Raw genomic sequence first — 21,430 nt, 5'->3', positions numbered from 1 at the left:
TAACTTGCTACAAAGTGGCGTGAAAATAGTGTTTCTCGGTCGGAGTGTGTCAATTTGTTAATATGCAAATAGAAGACTGTCCTCCGCTCCTCAATAGTCTCCTTTTGGCGAGGAAGCACAAGTGTATCCTACTGCAGAAGAGTTTTGATATCTGCCACACCCCCTTTGAATCAGCTGTTCTATGGTTGGAGTAGAAAAGCATGCACACATTTAAAAAAGTATTGCTACTTTTCCTTTGATCTATGACAGGGATTGGCAACTCCAATCCTTGGGGGCCTGATTGGTGTCCCACTTTTTCCCCAGCCCCAGCTAACACACTAGACGCCAATTAATGAATTGTGATCTTCAGTTTGTATTTGCTAGGGATGGGGGAAAAAGTGTGACAGCACTCCGACCCCGATGACTGGAGTTGCCCATCCCTGATCTATAAATTGTCTTGCACAACTAACTTAGGGATGGATCGAAATTTACAGAATGGTTACCTGGAGGAAAATGGGGGAGAGTCATGCTTTTTAAATTTTAGTCCAGGGGAGGGTCATATAATTTGTAATTGACATTTAAATATTTATATGTTTTAGAATGAGTTGCTTATTAGGCTATATATCGATGATATTTAGTATAGTTTTATCTAAAAAGGTTAACTTTTTTAATGTTTCACTATTTTTATTTTTCCAAAATTCACTGAAGAGGATGGTCCTCCCATTCCTCCTCTGAGGAGCCCCCACTGATCGATGTGTGCCCGATGCTGCCCCCATCACGTGCGCCTATAGCCTATTTAGTGTGGTCTCAATCAAATGATCCATAACCTATATGCTGTAGGCTACGAAGTGCATGCTCGGAGAAGAACTGAGCAAAGTTATATTTCTAAAAATATATTTATTTAACTAGGCAAGTCAGTTAAGAACAAATTATTATTTACAATGACGGCCTACCAGGGAACAGTGGGTTAACTGCCTTGTTCAGTGGCAGAAGGACAGATTTTTACCTTGTCAGCTCTTGGATTTGATCCATCAACCTTTCGGTTACTGCCCCAACACTTTAACCGCTAGACTACCTGCCACCCCAATAAATGCTGGGATGATGTAAATAAAACTAGGCTACATTACACACTGCAATGGATATTCCAACCCTGAGCCCTGGCCTGCTCTGCTCTTGCTGATCCAAAACTTGTTTGTGTGCTGCCTAACTAATGGCTGTGCTGCGTAGACCTACAGTGTCAATTCAGGAAGAGAGTCAAAGGCTTCCGAAAATACATTTTTATTAGGCCTAGTCCCAAAACAATCACCATCTTCCACACAGACTAGCCTATAACCTATGTTCTGTTCAGTTGGAGAAGGAGAGCGCAAAGATGATAAGGAGGACTAGAGGTCAACAGAGTTATTGACCTCACAATAAGCCAGATTTGAGTAACTTACATTGTGGTGCTGAAATTTGAAGCAGCAGCGGGGGCACAATCATTCGGAAATGGACAGCTCATGGTGCTGAAAGTAAGCAAAGTAGGCATAATTGACTCCAACCATCTCCATTTTAATTAGACTTCACTAACAACAAGATGGCTTTGTGTTGGAGCATATTTCTTCCTATTTAATTTCCTATTAGGCCTACCTGTTTGACAGATGAAATTAGGCTATAGGCTGCTATATCCATAGATTTGTCAGTCAATTCCTCCACCCTCCATGCACTCTTTAAATAGCCCGTGTCAGTGAAGGGCTGTTAAGTTAGATCCAAGACTTGAATTGAGGGGGTATGAGACCTACCTTTTATTCAAGAAAATGTCAAAAAGCACAGTCCTACCCCTTGTTAGCTTAATGATGCACTATGCAGAAATCGCTCTGCCATTTCCTGGTTGCTAAAATTTTAATAGTTTGCCTAATATCAGTTCATGTGACAAAGCAAGTATAGTGTAGAGAATCATTGTACCATTTAAACCACTGTGAAATATATTTTCCATAACCAAAAATATTGTATTTTCAGCTGTTTGAAGCTGGTGTACAAAACCGAAAGTAAAAGATGCAAAAATGTAACTTAAGAGCGGGAAGCATAGAAATAGAGCACATAGAACAGAACTACCACTTCTTAGACTAGCTTTCAATGAGAATGACATATCTATAACACACATTTCTATGTGAATTTGGTCTAGTCTCTCTTAAAGGTACATATTGGATCATATTATATAATTAAGCAATAAGGCCCGGGGAGGTGTGGTATATGGCCAATAAATCATGGCTAAGTGCTGTTCTTATGCATGACATAACACAGAGTGCCTGGATACAGCCCTTAGGTCTGAAATAGTGATCTATAACTTAGGGAAGACATATGGGGATATCATTGTTTTGTTTCTTTGACATTCAGAGGCTGAGTTACCACCATCTATAGCCGAGGAGACAAAAAATCCACTTTGCTCGGGAAGTAATAATTATGTCACTATGAATTGATTAAGCTATTCTGTACAATAGAAGATGTTTAAAGTAACCCAGACAGCTTTTAGGGAAACACTTGTGACTGTCATTGGGTTAAGCCATGAAAGAAGAGTAGCCAGCAGTTAAAGCTTACATTTTTCTGCGTCGTAATGCTGGGGTGGAAAGGTAGGCATAACTTTTGTAAGTACAATGCTCAGATTCCTATTGACGTCTCAGATTTAATTATTTGCAAACAAGGACAGTTTCGTTGCAAACAAGACACACTGATTTGGCATTGGAGAAATATGATAAGGTGAACACGGGCCTATTTCTTTGTCCTTTCTTAGCCTGTAATTTCGGTATTTGTGTGATATTAAGAAATATTCTGCTAAAATTATGTAGAATTGCATTAAATGTTTATTAAAGGCAATTTTTCTCGGACCTGCAAATACGATGATAGATTCATGCAATGCTTTTACTATAAAGGAGATCTTTCTACCCTTACTCTTGCCCACAGTGATCTGCAAACCAACAACTTTCTGGCCCGCAGCCCTGTGCGCTAACAAAATTCCTGTGTTGCCATGTAATGCTTACAAGATGAATAACAGTTTCTAAAACTGCATATCTAAGGCTCTGGTCTGTCCAAGAAGTGAGGGTAAACAGTAGACATGTTCTCTGCTATCCACTTTGTTTTCATTATTATTTTGGGTTTAGGTGGGGTTTAGGAAAAATAGATTTTACTGAAGGTAGGGGCATCCATTTTCATTTCAGAGAGGTCCGATTTTCTCCATGTAACCCTTATTATAAATAACGTTCACCCCCCAGGTTTGGCTACTAACGAATTGACACCAAAGATGGTGGATAAATGGAATGCCGTTTACCATTGAAAACAATTGTATGTTCCGGTCTGCTTAACAGGGTGGCTCTCTCATAGGCACCAATGCAATAGCAGCTGGGTCTGGTCTGCTAAGTTCATTGGCTTTCATTGTACCAGGAACAAAAAAAAGCCAGAGGTGTCTCTCGTGCTCTTCCGTCTCTGTTGACACCCTCGACCACTTATCTGTTCCCGGGCCACGGAGGACAGGAGGATGAAAGAGTGGAGGAGAGGACGGACCTTTGCCCAATTGAGATCAAATCAAATTGTATTTGTCACATGTGCCGAATCCAACAGGTGTAGACCTTACAGTGAAATGCTTACTTACAAGCCCTTAACCAACAATGCAGTATAAAGAAAAATAAGTGTTAAATAAAAAATTGAAATAACAAATAATTAAAGAGCAGCAGTAAAATAACAGTCGTGAGGCTATATACAAGGGGGTACCGGTACAGAGTCAATGTGCAGGGGCACAGGTTAGTTGAGGTAATTTAGGTAATATGTACATGTAGGGTTAAAGTGACTATGCATAGATAATAAACAGAGTAGCAGCACAGCAGTGTAAAGGGGGGAGGGGGGACAATGCAAATAGTCTGGACAGCCATTTGATTAGCTTTTCAGGAGTCTTACGGCTTGGGGGTAGAAGCTGTTAAGAAGCCTTTTGGACGTAGACTTGACGCTCCGGTACCGCTTGCCGTGCGGTAGCAGAGAGAACAGTCTATGACTAGGGAGCCTGGAGTCTTTGACAATTTTTAGGGCCTTCCTCTGACACTGCCTGGCATAGCGGTCCTGGATTGCCCCAGTGATGTACTGGGCCATACACACTACCCTCTGTAGTGCCTTGCGGTCGGAGGCCGAGCCGTTCCCATACCAGGGCGTGATGCAACCAATCAAGATGCTCTCGATGGTGCAGCTGTAAAACCTTTTGAGGATCTGAGGTCCTATTCCAATCTTTTCAGTCTCCTGAAGGGAATAGGCTTTGTCGTGCCCTCTTCACGACTGTCTTGGTGTGTTTGGACCATGATAGTTTGTTGGTGATGTGGACACCAAGGAACTTCAACCTGCTCCACTAAAGCCCCGACGATGAGAATGGGGGCGTTTTCGGTCCTCCTTTTCCTGTAGTCCACAATCATCTCCTTTGTCTTGATCACGTTGTGGGAGAGGTTGTTATCCTGGCACCACACGGCCAGGTCTCTGACCTCTTTCCTACAGGCTATCTCATCGTTGTCAATGATCAGGCCTACCACTGTTGTGTTGTCGGCAAACTTAATGATGGTGTTGGAGTCATGCCTGGCCATGCAGTCATAAGTGAACAGGGACTAAAGAAGGGGACTGAGCACGCACCCCTGAAGAGCCCCCCGTGTTGGTGATTAGCGTGGCAGATGTGTTGTTACCTACCCTTACCACCTGGGGGCGGCCCGTGTTCCTTGCCTCGAAGCGAGCATAGAAGTAATTTAGCTCGTCTGGTAGGCTCGTGTCACTGGGCAGCTTGCGGCTTTGCTTCCCTTTGTAGTCTGTAATAGTTTGCAAGCCCTGCACATCCGACGAGCATCGGAGCTGGTGTACTACGATTCAATCTTAGTCCTGTATTGACTCTTTGCCAGTTTGGTTCGTCAGAGGGCATAGTGGGATTTCTTATAAGCTTCCGGGTTAGTGTCCTGCTCCTTGAAAGCAGCAGCTCTACCCTTTAGCTTAGTGCGGATGTTGCCTGTAATCCATGGCTTCTGGTTGGGGTATGTACGTACGGTCACTGTGGGGACGACGTCATCAATGCACTTATTGATGAAGCCAGTGACTGATGTGGGATACTCCTCAATACCATTGGAAGAATCCCGGAACATATTCCTGTCTGTGCTAGCAAAACAGTTCTGTAGCTTTGCATCTGCGTCATCTGACCACTTATTTTTTGACCAAGTCACTTGTGCTTCCTGCTTTAGTTTTTGCTTGTAAGTAGGAATAATGAGGATAGAATTATGGTCAGATTTGCCAAATGGAGGGCGAGGGAGAGCTTTGTACGCGTCTCTGTGTGTGGAGTTAAGGTGGTCTAGAGTTTTTTTTCCTCTGGTTGCACATTTAATTAACATGCTGGTAGAAATTGGGTAAAGCTTATTGAAGTTTCCCTGCATTAAAGTCCCTGGCCAATAGGAGCGCCACCTCTGAACGAGCATTTTCCTGTTTGCTTATGGCCATATTCAGCTCATTGAGTGTGGTCTTAGTGCCAGCATCGGTTTGTGGTGGTAATTAGACAGCTACGAAGAATATAGATGAACACTATTTACCAAGAGAGTCTAGCCTACAGCTTATCATGAGATACTCTACCTCAGGCGAGCAAAACCTCGAGACTTCCTGACGATTAGATTTCATGCACCAGCTGTTATTTACAAATATACACATCTCTGGAGCAGTGCAAACACGCTCTCTGGTGTAAGGAATTACACTTTACCATGATGATGAGGAAGAAAATACTTTCTTGGTGCATGTGTCCCACGGTGAGGGTGAGTGGTGCTGTGATGTACGTGATTGTGCCTGATCGCAATGGTCAGTTATCCAGGGCTTGGACTGGGAAAGGAGAGCAGATACTAGGTGGTATTCAGGGAGGAGGCAAGGGCCAGCCAGTGAAATGGAAACCAGGAAGGGTTTGGCGAAAAACCATGATGATGGAATACTCACTGGGCCGCCCCTCTGCCCCAGTGGACCCCGGGTTGGGACGCACCGGGCACCGCTGAAGCTGGTACCCCTGCTGGCCGCAATAGGAACAGAGCCCCAGTTGTCTCCCGCTCTGCTGAGGAGTGGTGTGTGGTCCCTACCTCTATGGTTTCGGGCTCTGCCCAGGACGGCCAAAGGAGGATTGTGAGGGAGGTGCCGGCACTCCAGAAGAAGGTTGTCCAGACGGATAGCCATCGTGATGAGTGCGTCCAAGGAAAGGTGGTCATCCCGCACGCCAACACTGTCTGGACCTCCTCGCACAGTCCTCTACGGAATAGGGTGCAGAGCGCCGGTTCATTCCATCCGCTGGTGGCTGCCATGGTTCGGAAGGTGAGGGCGCACTCAGCAACGGTCTGGGCACCCTGCCGGAGTTGGAATAGTCGCTCACCTCGCTCTCTGCTCTCCGGGGGATGGTCGAAGACTGCCTTGAACAGAGCCATGAACCTCTCGTAGGAACCCAGCTCTTCCTCTCCTCTTTAGCAGACGGCTGTAGCCCACTCCAACACCCGCCTGGCCAGCAGGGAAATTACCGTGGCAACCTTGGACCTCTCGGTGGTGGGGGCTCTTGTCTGATGGGTGAAATAGAGGGAGCACTGGAGTAGGAAGCCACGGCATTTGGAAGGGGGTCGGGAAGGACTGTCAGGCATCGCCTCCCTGGGCGGACTGCTGCGTGGGCTGGCGGTCTGGCTAGCTAGAACGACTCGTGGTAGGAGGCCCTCCGCTAGTTGGAGGTGAATCCTCATCCATAGCCGCACCCAGTTGCGTCAGAGGATCGTGGTGTTGGCGGAGTAGGTGTCCCTGTTCACCGACCGTCTGGGAGATGTCTTTTTCTTCTGCTGCTTCCATAGTATGTGAGGCAGTATTCTGTAACGCTATCGCTGGGAGTCTGGAAGCTGGTGCAGAAGGTGAGTTTAATAATAATAATAATAAAAGGCACAAAAACCAAAACAGGAGAAGCGTACTGAATGAGACAAAACCAATACTGCCTGATGACTGAGGCTACTGAGGGATAAATAAAGGGAAAGTAATCAAGATGATGATGAGGTCCAGGTGTGCGTAATGATGGGGAGAAGGTGTGCGTAATGATGGTTCCAGGACCAGCGTTAGTAGACCGGCGACGTCGAGCACTGGAGAGGGGGAGCGGGAGTAGGCATGACAGACTATTTAATGCCAATTATCTCAACATCTTAGACCCCAAAGGTTGTTAACACTTTTTAAGCTCGTATGACTTGTAATATTTTCCTAGGGTGCTGAAAGCCATTGGCGAATGTATTGTAACTGACCAATTTGCACTGGAAATCGCCTGTCACACTGATCGAAGGTCAACCTATATAAAAGGTCAACTTTTATAAATATGATACAATTCTTATAAACGGCTAGATACTGGCAAAAGATACTCATTGCTTTTTAATAAATTAAAACAATACATCCACTATTATAGCATTACAGCACATTGACCATTCTATAATAAGGTCCAGATAATGAATGGAATTCAGACAGGTTCGGTGATCATTCATGTATTCAATTTAATATGAAATATATATTTGTATTTTTCTTATAAACGACTCAAACAAAAGCTACTTCAAAAAAGAAAATACATCAACAGCAAAACCACAGGATACCCTCAAAATAAATATATCAATGAAAATAAACAAGACTGCCTGCAAAAAGATGAACACCACCATTAAATTGTATTGAACCTTTATTTAAACAAGGAGTCACCTCAATAACGACTTGAACTGCCCTAGAAGCACCAGAGCATCAAGGTGCAGAGATCTCTGCAGATCATTCCATACACGGTGCAAAGAAAACTGAATGCAGATTTACCTATTTCTGTACTGATCAACCGGAACTATAAAACGCCAAGTTAAAACAGATCACAACCATTTCGAATCCGACCGTACCTTCTCCGCTATGCAATCTGGCTTCTGAACTGGTCATGGGTGCGTCTCAGCCACCCTCAAGGTCCTAAACGATATCATAACTGCCATCGATAAGAGACAATACTGTGCAGCCGTATTCATCGACCTGGCCAAGGCTTTCGACTCTGTCAATGACCACATTCTTATCGGCAGACTCAACAGCCTTGGTTTCTCAAATGACTGCCTCGCCTGGTTCACCAACTACTCTGATACAGTTTAGTGTGTCAAATCAGAGGGCCTGTTGCCCGGACCTCTGGCAGTCTCTATGGGGGTGCCACAGGGTTCAATTCTCGGGCCGACTCTCTTCTCTGTATACATCAATGACGTCGCTCTTGCTGCTGGTGATTCTTTGATCCACCTCTACGCAGATGAAACCATTTTGTATACCTCTGGCCCTTCTTTGGACACTGTGTTAACTAACCTCCTGACGAGCTTCAATGCCATACAATGCCATACTCTCCTTCCTGGGCCTCCAACTGCTCTTAAACGCAAGTAAAACTAAATGCATGCTCTTCAACCGATCGCTGCCCGCACCTGCCCGCCCGTCCAGCATCACTACTCTGGACGGTTCTGACCTAGAATATGTGGACAACTTCAAATACCTAGGTGTCTGGTTAGACTGTAAACTCTCCTTCCAGACCCATATTAATCTCCACTCCAAAATTAAATCTAGAATCTGCATCCTATTTTGCAAGAAAGCCTCCTTCACTCACACTGCCAAACATACCCTCGTAAAACTGACTATCCTATCGATCCTCGAATTCGATGATGTCATTTACAAAATAGCCTCCAACACTCTACTCAGCAAACTGGATGCAGTCTATCACAGTGCCATCCGTTTTGTCACCAAAGCCCCGTATACTATCCACCTTTGCGACCTGTACGCTCTCGTTGGCTGGCCCTCGCTTCATACTCGTCGCCAAACCCACTGGCTCCAGGTCATCTACAAATCTTTGCTAGATAAAGCCCCGCCTTAGCAGCACGCACCCGCAGCACACGCTCCAGCAGGTATATTTCAATTCCTCCTTTGGCCGCCTTTCCTTCCAGCTCTCTGCTGCCAATGACTGGAATGAACTGCAAAAATCACTGAAGCTGGAGATTCTTATCTCCCTCACTAACTTCAAGCACCAGCTGTCAAAGCAGCTCACAGATCATTGCACCTGTAAATAGCCCATCCAACTACCTCATCCCCATACTGCATTTTGCTTCTTTGCACCCCAGTATCTCTACTTGCACATTCATCTTCTGCACATCTATCACTCCGGTGTTTAATTGCTATATCGTAATTACCCCACCACTATGGCTTATTTTATTGCCTTACCTCCCTTATCTTACCTCATTTGTACACACTGTATGTATACTTTTTTATACTGTATTATTGACTGTTTGTTTATTCCATGTGTAACTCAGTGTTGTTGTATGTGTCGAACTGCTTTGCTTTATCATGGCCAGGTCGCAGTTGTAAATTAGAACTTGTTCTCAACTAGCCTACCTGGTTAAATAAAGGTGAAATATATATATTTTTAAACATTTGAACTAGTAACAACGCGGGCAGGTCTCCATTGCCAACAATAGGAAAGCAGGCATTGTGACGTAGAACAGTAAACTGGGAATAGAACGTTCGGGAAGGCGAGTTGGTGCTCAATAGAACTAATAGGAGCTGGCAGGGTGAAAAATGCCTTCAAGACTATGGCAGGCAGCTGGGACATATGGTAATAGTATGAAACTGGGCTCCACGGCGGATGCAATGAACTAGGTTTTATCAGAACAAAAACATTGTTAAAAATGTACTGCAGATACATTCAGATCGACGTCGTAGAGGTTGGTGTTCAAAACATTGTTTGTTGTAAAAACTGCCTCCAATTATTGTGACAGCCTCGTACTGAACATATAATGCTTGTTATATTGATCGATTTTAGTATTTCGTGCGGTTCTGTCAGTGAAACTATCAAGCGCTCAACTAAAAGGACCACAATTCGCCTCCCGCCACTAGCATGCGCTAGCGTCGCGCGAATGTTGCCGGAAATAGAAACACAATTGCATGTAACTCGCCGCGTTCACTGACGTTCCAAGGCGAATAGTGTTTTGCCACTAATGTTTGGAGGCGACTAGTTTGATCCAGTCTCCTGAACATGCGCAGTCGGTGTAAACAGGAAGAATCTGCGGAAACTAGGGCTAATCTAAAAGACTAATATAGATATTCACAGGAACAAATATATACTTTATTAATCGTAAATTTATTTTTTATTTAGCGCACAAGAATGTCAACAAATATGCAATATGACATATTATTGTAAATTAAGTATGTTTGCACAGCGGTAGGCAGCATTGCTAGCAACGTTAGCCAACGAGCAAGCTAACGTTACCTATTCGTATTTTGACAGATTGGTAACTGAAGCTTGCTAACATCTAGCTGTCGTTTCGTTTTACTAGAAACGTGTTTGCATGAATCTAATTTGGACAGACAAGTCGAGCAATATTTGTTGTGTTCTGCGGCCTGTGAGCATATCCTCCAATTCCTCGCTGTCACCGGAGTTTCAGATCAGACTCTCCCCTCTAGTTCAAACACTTTTTTTTCTCAACCCTGTCTGGTGCTTGCTACGACAACAGACCGTCTGTAGAAATGGTTCAGAAAGACACACCGGTGGTGGATACGTCTCAATCGGAGACTGAAGCGAGCCCATGTTCGGGGCCATCGAAGGCTGGTTCCGAAGCATCTGGCCTCGTGGAAGAACCGATAAACATAGAGGTGGAGCTGTCGGGCCGCAGGAAATTTATCAGTGGAGTCGTGGAGGGTGAGCAGAACATGTATAACGTTCTTAATAAATTACGTTGTTTTGTTATAGTTACTGTCTTTGTTTTTGATGCATACAGGATTTGCAGACTCATTTGTCAGCCAGCTAACCATTACTTTTACAGCTAAGCGTGATACGTTTTTGAGAATAATTGTGATTATTCAGGACAACGTGTCATTAACCTTGTACTATCAACAATTGTTCAAGGTCGATGACCCATCTGTATGAATTATGGATGTCGTTATGTTTAAACCGATCAGCATAGTTAATGGATTCTGAAAAAGCTTGATGTAACGTTAGCACCCTTGCCTCGTAACCCTACCTTGAATTGCATTGAATTCTATGTGGGGCAGAAATTAGCGTTTGAATCAGGAAAGACTCCTCTCACAAGCATGTCAATGGCACACTCCCATAAAACTTGAGACGTCTGTGGCATTGTGTTGTGACAAAACAGCACACTTTAGAGTGGCCTTTTGTTATCCCCACCTGTATAGTGATCATGCTGTTTAATCAGCTTCTTCATATGCCACACCAGTCTGGTTGATGGATTATCTTGGCAAAGGGATAAATGGTTACTAACAGGGATGTAAACAAAATTTGAGATGCATATAGAACATTTATGGGATTTTTTTATTTCAGCACATAAAACATGGGACCAACACTTTACATATTGCGTTTATATTTCTGTCGAGTATATAATTTTAAACTTTTCAAAGCGCCGGTAGTTACTTCAGATTTCTATCACCTGAATCATGTGCACTAGATACAAATACATGCATACTTGCCGAGCTCGTGCACATGTTTACATGGTTCTGCGCATGCTTCAGGTGAATGCATTACCAGCGCTTTGAAAAGTTGATGTAATAATGCTTTCCTGTGGATATATTGTCTCACATTCCTACCGCCAAAAGGACCGACGGCACTGTCTTCATGGCAATCGCGTGGCAGCTGAACGTACAAAGCCAGGGTAATAGATGGGGGTGGATGTCTGCAGACCTGAAATGTTTGCTATGCGTGTTAAAACTGTCTGTTTGACTTTTGTTTTCAACAGGCTTCTACGGCCGGCCATGGACAATGGAACAAAGGAAAGAGCTGTTCAGGAGGTAATATAATGGTTGTGTACAGCAGGCTGGCGTATGGTGTTGACTAGTGCTCTATCATAATGGAATCAGTGAATGCACAGTAATTTTTAATGTCATTGGAATAGTTTTCAATGAACGTTATCAATATGTTCTGTGATAAACAAAGCAAAGCGTGTCACACAAAGCCTGTCTTAATCACAATATGTGTTGTGTTCCCCAGACAGCAGAAATGGGGCTTGAACACATACCTCTACGCTCCTAAAGATGACTACAAGCACAGGATGTTCTGGAGAGAGATGTACTCAGTAGAAGAAGCAGGTGAGCTTGTCTCATCATGGCCATGGGTTGAAATGATTCCTGTCACATATACCTACATATAAAAGTGCACAGGTGTTGCTGTTTGTGCTTGTTGCAATAGATTTCTGTTCTGATGAATGTGCTTACTCTGAAATGCATCAGCATTAAAGGGAAGGTTGCACAATATATTTTCACAAATCTAGCAACTTAGATTGATATCCCATCTAAACGGTCTTTACGCGTACAGTGTATTTTAACAGTAATTATACACTTCTGTTTTCGAAATTTGAATTACATTTATCAAAAACTCATATACCAAAAATACATTGCAGCTTTGACGTCATGAGAAGAACTGGTAGGGGCGGCAGTGCGCTGTTTACGTGCATTCATTTTTGGTCAAAATGCGCTAGATGGGAAGACAGTCCTACCTCTTCGGGCAGACTAACAACAGTGGAAGAGTAGATTCAACATGAAGCTGATGCTAAGCAACCGTTCTTTGGCAACAGTCAATGTAGGCACCAAGTCCACTGACACCATCTGTGTTACTTACAGCACCACGGTGGGCGGTTTCGATGCTGGATGTGAATCGAGTAAGTAGGTACTAAAGTGCCAAAAGAGTTTTGGCATGTTAGGTTGTTAGTAGATGATGATAGCCAGCTAACTAAGTGCTCCCCGGGCCATGCAAAACTAACTTGCCTCACACGGATCTAGCGTGGTGTTTTGGGATGGAATAGGTTAGCTACAACAACAATTCCAACAGAATACTACACGTTTTGTAGAGATTAATGGTCAAATAACAATCCGATTAATCTCATTTCTGAACTGCCTGATCTTCATTGGCCTATATACAGTATACAAAAGTATGTGGAAACCCCTTCAAATTAGTGGATTCGGCTATTTAAGCCACACCTGTTGTTGACAGGTGTACAAAATCGAGCGCACAGCCATGCAATCTCCACTGACAAACATTAGCAGTAGAATGGCCTTACTGAAGAGCTCAGTGACTTTCAATGTGGCACCGTCATAGGATGCCACCTTTCAAACAAGTCAGTTCGTCAAATTTCTGCCTTGCTAAAGCTGCCCTGGCCAACTGTAAGTGCTGTTATTCTGAAGTGGAAACGTCTAAGCGCAACAAAGGCTCGGCCGCAAAGTGGTAGGCCACACAAGAACGGGACCGCCAAGTGCAAAAGCGCTTAGGGCGTAAAAATCGCCTGTCCTTGGTTGCAACACACACTACCACGTTCCAAGCTGCCTCTGGTGCAACATCAGCACAAGAACTGTTCGGGAGCTTCATGAAATGGGTTTCCATGGCCGAGCAGTCGCACACAAGCCTAAGATCACCAAGCGCAATGCTAAGCATCGGCTGGAGGGGTGTAAAGCTCGCCACCATTGGACTCTGGAGCAGTGGAAACGTGTTCTCTGGATTGATGAATCACGCTTCACCATTTGAGCTATATATACATTCTTGTGAAATAGTATCTATAACAACTAATGCATTTCTCTCTCATAGAACAGCTGATTACCCTGATCAGTGCTGCAAAGGAGTATGGGATTGAGTTCATCTATGCCATCTCCCCTGGCCTCGACATTACCTTCTCTAACCAGAAAGAAGTGTCCACACTCAAAAGGAAACTCGACCAGGTAACACAAACCTGTTTTAAAAAGTGCATCCCTCCTTCCCTTTCAGACAATGCACTAGAACCACTGCTAATGTGCTGATTGAGATGTTAGGATTGGGTTAGAGGAGAACTGTCTTGCTAATAACGATAATCTTTGACCACAGTCAAGCACATAGGCCTATAGTCTTACATCCTTAACTGAGTACATAGTCTACCATATTCAATTACTAGAGGGACTATGTCATAAACCTTCCAAGTTCCAGAAAGGGATGAAAATTCCAGCCATATTGGTCAGGGAGAAATCCTAACCAGTTTAAATTGGAATGAATGGCTGTAGAGGCATAATCATGATTTTTCTTCTACAGGAAAATAGAAGTAAGGTGTGATATATCAGAAATTGTGTAATATAATTATGGTCAACCTAAAATATTGTCATACTTTTATTTGTCACGTGCCAAATACAACAGGTGGAGGGAGACCTTACTGTGAAATGCCTACTTACAAGTCCCTAACCAACAATGCAGTTCAAGAAATAGTTAAGAAAATATTTACTAAATAATGAGGCTATATGCAGGGTCAGTGTGTAGGGCTACAGGTTAGTCGAGGTAATTTGTACGTGTAGGTAGGGGTAAAGTGACTATGCATAGATAAATAACAGAGTAGTAGCAGTGTAAAGGCCAAGGGGGTCCAATGTAAATAGTCTGGGTGGCCATTTGATTGAATTGTTCAGCAGTCTTATAGCTATATATGTCCTGGATGGCAGGAAGTTTGGCCCCAGTGATCTATGGCCATACGCACTACCCTCTGTAGTGCCTTACTGTCAGATGCCAAGCAGTTGGCATACCAGGCGGCAATGCAACCTGTCAGGATGCTCTCGATGGTGCAGCTGAATAACTTTTTGAGGATCTGGGGACCCATGCCAAATCTTTTCAGTCTCCTGAGGGGGAAAAGCTGTTGTCGTGCCCTCAGCACGACTGTCTTGGTGTGTTTGGACCATGTTAGTTTGTTGGGGATGTGTACACCAAGGAACTTATCTCTCGACCCACTCCTACAGCCTGTCAATGTTACTGGGAGCCTGTTTGACCCTCCTTTTCCTGTAGTCCACGATCATCTCCTTTGTCTTGCTCGCATTGAGGGAGAGGTTGTTGTCCTGGCACCACACTGCCAGGTCTCTGTCCTCCTTCCTATAGGCTGTCTCATCGTTGTCGGTGATCAGGCCTACCACTGTTGTCGTCAGCAAACTTAATGATGGTGTTGGAGTCGTGCTTGGCCACGCAGTCGTGGGTGAACAGGGAGTACAGAAAAGAACTTAGCACGCACTCCTGAGGGGCCCCGGTTTTGAGGATCAGCTTGGCTGATGTGTTGTTTCCTACCCTTACCACCTTGGGGCGGCCCGTCAGGAAGTCCAGGATCCAGTTGCAGAGGGAGGTGTTTAGTCCTAGGGTCCTTAGCTTAGTGATGAGCTTTGTGGGCACTATGGTGTTGAATGCTGAGCTGTAGTCAATGAACAGCATTCTCACATAGGTGTTCCTTTTGTCCAGGTGGGAAAGGGCAGTGGGGAGTGCGATTGAGATTGCATCATATGTGGATCTGTTGGGGCAGTATGCGAATTGGAGTGGGTCTAGGGTTTCCGGGATGATGGTGTTGATGTGAGCCATGACCAGCCTTTCAAAGCTCTTCATGGCTACCGATGTGAGTGCTACTGGGCGGTAGTCATTTTGCAGGTTACTTTCGCATTCTTGGGCACAGGGACTATGGTGGTCTGCTTGAAACATCTAGGTATTACAGACTCGGTCAGGGACAATGATTGAAAATGTCAGTGAAGACACTTGCCAGTTGGTCTGCGCATGTTCTGAGTACACTCTCTGGTAATCCGTTCTGGTCCGCGGCCTTGTTAATGTTGACCTGTTTTAAGGTCTTGCTTACATCGGCTACGGAGAGTGTGATCACACAGTTGTCCGGAACAGCTGGTGCTCTCATGCATGCTTCAGTGTTGCATAGAAGGCATTTAGCTCGTCTGGTAGGCTCGCGGTAGGCTTGCGTCACTGGGCAGCTCGCGGCTGGTTTTCCCTTTGTCGTCCGTAATAGTTTGCAAGCGCTGCCACGTCCGACGAGCTTCAGAGCCGGTGTAGTAGGATTCAATCTTAGTTCTGTATTAACACTTTGCTTGTTTGTTTGTTGAACTGAGGGAATTGCAGGATTTCTTAAGTGTCCGGTTAGTGTCCCGCTCCTTGAAAGCGGCAGCTCTAGCCTTTTGCTCGGTGCAGATGTTGCCTGTAATCTATGGCTTCTGGTTGGGATATGTACTTATGGTCGACTTCGTCAATACACTTATTGATGAAGCCATTGACTGAGGTGCTAAACTCCTCAATGCCATTGTATTAATAACGGGACATATTCCAGTCAGTGCTAGCAAAACAGGTCCCGTAGCATCCATGTCATCTGACCACTTCCGTATTGAGAAAGTGCTTCCTGCTTTAGTTTTTGCTTGTATGCAGGAATCAGGAGGATAGAATTATGGTCAGATTTGTCAAATGGAGGGCGAGGGAGAGCTTTTTATACGTCTGTGTGTTGAGTAAAGGTGGTCTGAAGTTTTTTTTCCCCACTCTGGTTGCACATGTGACATGCTGGTAGAAATGAGGTAAAATGGATTTAAGTTTGCCTGCATTAACGTCCCCAGCCACTAGGAGTGCCCCTTCTGGATGAGCATTTTCTTGTTTGCTTATGGCCTTGTATCGGTTTGTGGTGGTAAATAGATGGCTACGAATAATATAGATGAGAGCTCTCTTGGTAGATAGTGTGGTCTACAGCTTATCATGAGGTACTCTACCTCAGGCGAGCAATACTTAGACACTTCTTTAATATTATACATCGTGCACCAGCAGTTATTGACAAATTGACACACACCCCCGCCCCTCGTCTTACCAGACGTAGCAGCTCTGTCCTGCCGATGCACGGAAAACCCAGCCAGTTCTATAATATCTGTGTCGTCGTTCAGCCATGACTCGGTGAAACATAAGATATTACCGTTTTTAATGTCCCGTTTGTAGGATAGTTTCGACTATAGATCATTGAGGTTGTTTTCCAGTGATTGCATGTTGGCCAATAGAACTGAAGGTTATGGCGTTTACTCACTCGCCTACGAATCCTAACAAGGCACCCTGACCTTCTCCCTCTGTATCGCCGCATTTTCTTCACGCTAATGATTGGGTTTTGGGCCTGGTTTCCGGAAAGCAGTATATCCTTCGCGTAGGACTCAGCAACTTTATGTACAAAATAAGTTACAAACAATGCGGAAAAAAACTAACAAAAGAGAAAAGTTGGTTAGGAGCCTGTAAAACAGCAGCCTGTGGCGTAATATATAATTATCAATACAGGTTTAATAGCGCACTTTCTGTATAAATTGCCTCCAAAATATGTAAACCGATTTATAAATGTCTAAATTTGTGTTTTCTTGGAAAGCGGTGAGTGCTTTTTATATGATACAATGTCAGTACTTGTTGCAAATTTACAACTTGTCAAAGTCCTATCATCAACTGATTTCGTCCAGTTTTTTTTGGGTTTGTTTGAGTGGAATGTTAGCATATTGGCAGTTAATTAGAAACATTAATGGAATTATTCCTCTAGAACTGACTGGCTAGCTAGCTAACAAACATACAGTGCAAATACATTCATTATTTTACACTATCTTATCACAGCACTGGCAAACCATGATTGACCCACTCCTTAACCAAAATGGCTGACTTTTATATCATCATACAGTTCATGTCCATTCTAATTCCTAATTCTATGGCCTCTACATCCTTGACTGTCTGCACTTACTCATTTACTGGAGTCTTAACACATCGTCTCATAATTAATACTCTCGCTCAGGTGACTCACTTTGGCTGCAAGTCATTTGCCTTACTGTTTGACGACATTGACCACAACATGTGCCCCGCCGACAAAGAAGTGTTCAGCTCCTTCGCCCATGCCCAGGTGTCCATCACCAATGAGATCTTTCAGTACTTGGGAGAGCCTGAGACCTTTCTCTTCTGCCCCACAGGTAACTTACACACACACACACACACACACACACACACATGTTTTGCAATCGAAAACAAAAACAAGCATTTCTTAGTTTATATAGTATCTCCCGGTTTCCCTCCTTTTCGGAATGGCTTCTTCGGTTTCGTGCCTACTGAACACGACCCTGGATAACCTGTATCTGTGTATCGGCGTGCCCTGTATTTATGTATGTAACTGAAATTTGGTCCGAATTCATAATTGAAGGAAGATGTAGATTCTATGCACGTTTTTCTTTGTGTCTTACTAAACCAGAGTACTGTGGAACGTTCTGCTACCCCAATGTTGCCCAGTCCCCCTACCTGCACACAGTGGGGGAGAAGCTGCTGCCTGGTATTGAAGTACTGTGGACAGGTACAGTAGATCCGAACAAGTTCAAATTATACATGTTTTGGCACTCATTAGATTAACCTTAAACACTAACAGACCTTGTAACATACTTAATAACTTTTATGACTCCGACATATATCTGAGATGATGTTTCCAGGTCCTAAGGTGGTATCGAAAGACATCACAGTGGAATCAATAGAGGAGGTCTCTAAGATCCTGAAGAGAGCTCCGGTAATCTGGGACAACATCCATGCCAACGACTACGACCAGAAGCGTCTGTTCCTGGGGCCGTACAAGGGGCGCTCCACGGAGCTCATCCCCCGCCTAAAGGGGGTTCTCACCAACCCCAACTGTGAGTTCGAGTCCAACTTCGTAGCCATCCACACCCTGGCCACCTGGTACAAGTCCAACATGAACGGAGTGCGCAAGGATGTCACCATGAGTAAGTCTGATTTAGACTTTCGTTTTAATCCCACAATTGAATTAATTTGTCCGTTCTGGCACTTTCAGGTACAGTGAAATTAGTCTGACTGGGATGGACTTTATTTATTTATTTATTTATTTATTCACTTTAATAGATGTATTTTTTCAGGGGCATTATGTTCTGCAATTTGTCAGATTTAACCTAAAAGGCAAATGTCTTAAAGCAGCTTTGGTCCTCAAGGACTGCTGTGTGTGTTGTTCTATTGTTGTCCTGAACTGGTGTGTTATTGCCAATTAATGACAACAATTGATCAATGATGCGCCACAGAGAAACCAAGAATAGTAGGACAGAACAAACCCTTGTAGTTACCCCTGTCTTAAAGGTGTAGGGTCTTTAGCAGTGTTATGCATTGTTAATCCACGTGTCTATTTGGAGGCCCAGTGAATGTTTTGTTTTGGTATTTATAGAGTAGAGTCACTGACAGTGTCACGCGAGGTACACACAATGGCTGCCCCCAAGTCTCATGTCTGTAGTTTTTTTTTTTTGAATGACACAAAAAGATATGTTCTCGAAAGAGCACAGCATTCTGTCCATTCAGATTGTATGGCTTTCAGTTCCATCCAGTCACATTAGTGATTTCTCCAATAGAGGAAGGGAAGGAGGCACTTTCACAGTATTCAAACAGGCCTGTACATTACACCTTGTTATGGTATCTGTATCTGTCCCCGTCCTTCTTTTCCCTTCCTCCCTCTCTCTCTCCATCTTCCTCCATCCCTCTCTCAGCGGATGGAGAGGACAGTACTGTGTCTATCCAGATCAAGCTGGAAAATGAGGGCAGTGATGAGGAGTTGGAGACAGACATGTTGTACAGCCCTCAGCTGGCCCTGAAACTGGCCCTCACAGAGTGGCTGGGAGAGTTTTTAGTGCCTCACCAGTACAACAGTAAGCACTGTAACCTACCTATCATCTTGCATATAACACCTGTGTATGTATTTCTGTTGCCTTACTTCATACTGTATCATTTGGAGCAATGGTAAATGTCTCAAAAGTCCACCACTGGATTTTAAACACTTGTCAATCATCCATTTAAGCTAGACATTATATATTTTTCTAGTATGTTGATATTTGTTATTAAAGCCTTTATATATTTGTCTTGTATAGCATGTTGACATTGTCTCTGTTCTTGCCTCCTCTCCAGGTCGCCAGGTACCCCATAGCGGAGCTAAGAGTTCAGCTATTAACGTATCATCACTAGGCGCCTCCTCCCTCTGCGCTGGTACTACAGTGTTCCAACAGCCCATCATGGCCCCCACAGGTGCCCCCGACCCCAACAACCACCCCATGGCCAAGAGTCTGCAACAACAAGAGGTGGGGGAGGTAGTTACTGATTTAACTTAGATCATTTTAATATTAGATAGATATTAGATAGCTAGAACATAAAGTATGCAATGCACATCCAATGGCTTTGAGTTAATTCCCCTTGTTTGTCTGTGTTGTCACTGAAGTCTCACATTAGTCTACATATGACAAAAAAAAACGGATTTTCATTACAACTGATCGACAATAAACACGCAATAGAATGAAAAGATCCCCATGGGATCACGAAGATAGTGAGGCGATAACTTGTTTCCTAAACGCTTCTGTTGTTCAGGTGGATGTTGAGAAGAAGGAGTCTGACGAAGAGCCCATGGAGATGGTTGTGGAGAAACCATATGAGACGGACCCAGAGCCAGACCCTGTAGCTGAGGCTGAAACTGAGACCAAGAACAGCCTAGTCCTTTTAGACAAGATGGTGGAGGAGCTGAAGCCCATGGACACAGACAGGGAGGTCCTAGTTCCTGAGTCCAAGTCTCCAGAGGAGGACATTGACATGGCCCCCATGCAGACAGACGAACAGCTCAAACAGGTAAGATGTTTGTGTGTGTGTCAGTCCTGGGTTCATATACATGTGTAATTAATTGATTATTTGTTATTTAAATTCTTATGTTCTGTGTATTTGAGTATTTTCAATGATTATTTTCAAATGATGTGGCCCTAATCAACTACTTCTATTAGAATTTGAGTGTTTTCAAAACAATTCCTATAAATAGTCTATTTCCAAATACATTATGGGAGTAGTGTTGTCACGACACCAACATTTTACTAATGATACCACGGAGGGGAAAAAAACTGTTTTCTAAACGTTCTGCTCATGTGCTATGCAAAAACCTGTCACTGAAATTCACACTTCTACTCAATTCAACACATTTTAATTTAACTTCACATTGTTCAGTGTATAATATAATGCTGCATGTAATGGCATATTTGCTCATATTTGCAAAGGCCTGCCTGTGATTTGGCTGGAGGAATGGGAGGAAGGAATATACAGTGCCTTCAGAAAGTATTCAGACCTCTTGACTTTTTCCACATTTTATTAGGTTACAGCCTTACTCTAAAATTGATTACATTGATGAGGGGGGAAAAACAATCTACACACAATATACATGTTTGCTCATTTTAAAAAGATATCACGTTTGCATAAGTACTCAGACCCTTTACTCAGTATTTTGTTGAAGCACCTTTGGCAGCAATTACAGCCTTAAGTCTTCTTGGTTATGACACTACAAGCTTGGCACACCTGTATTTGGGGAGTTTATCCCATTCTTTTCTGCAGATCCTCTCAAGCTCTGTCAGTTTGGATGATGACTGTCACTGCACAGCTATTTTCAGGTCTCTCCAGAGATGTTTGATCGGGTTTAAGTCCGGGCTCTGGCTGGGCCACTCAAGGACATTCAGAGACTTGTCCAGAAACCACTCCTGCATTGTCTTGGCTGTGTGCTTAGGGTTGTTGTCCTGTTGGAAGGTGAACCTTCGCCCCAGTCTGAGATCCTGAGCGCTCTGTAGCAAGTTTTCATCAAGGATCTTTCTCTGTACTTTG

At 43.8% G+C, this 21,430-nt stretch overlaps 1 protein-coding gene across 5 annotated transcripts in view; it reads left to right on the top strand.

The window, feature by feature from the left end:
- Nucleotides 1-21,430, top strand: part of LOC115194036 (protein O-GlcNAcase) — a 40,390-nt gene that overhangs the window by 1,528 nt on the left and 17,432 nt on the right. The window contains exons 2-11 of one of the 5 annotated variants that reach the window (XM_029753306.1): nt 10,512-10,696; nt 11,748-11,799; nt 11,999-12,096; nt 13,586-13,716; nt 17,568-17,739; nt 18,015-18,113; nt 18,247-18,531; nt 19,297-19,455; nt 19,712-19,890; nt 20,165-20,419. In XM_029753306.1, coding sequence (XP_029609166.1) covers nt 10,525-10,696; nt 11,748-11,799; nt 11,999-12,096; nt 13,586-13,716; nt 17,568-17,739; nt 18,015-18,113; nt 18,247-18,531; nt 19,297-19,455; nt 19,712-19,890; nt 20,165-20,419 — 1,602 coding nt within the window. In that variant the 5' untranslated portion in view covers nt 10,512-10,524. Of the gene's footprint in view, nt 1-9,997; nt 10,697-11,747; nt 11,800-11,998; nt 12,097-13,585; nt 13,717-17,567; nt 17,740-18,014; nt 18,114-18,246; nt 18,532-19,296; nt 19,456-19,711; nt 19,891-20,164; nt 20,420-21,430 lie in introns of those variants that run through there. The other 4 variants (XM_029753305.1, XM_029753307.1, XM_029753309.1 and 1 more) reach the window with 4 other exon arrangements.

Source organism: Salmo trutta, chromosome 5 (assembly GCF_901001165.1).
Source record: "Salmo trutta chromosome 5, fSalTru1.1, whole genome shotgun sequence".
Classification (NCBI taxonomy): domain Eukaryota; kingdom Metazoa; phylum Chordata; class Actinopteri; order Salmoniformes; family Salmonidae; genus Salmo; species Salmo trutta.
This window is presented reverse-complemented; position numbering and strand designations above follow the sequence as displayed.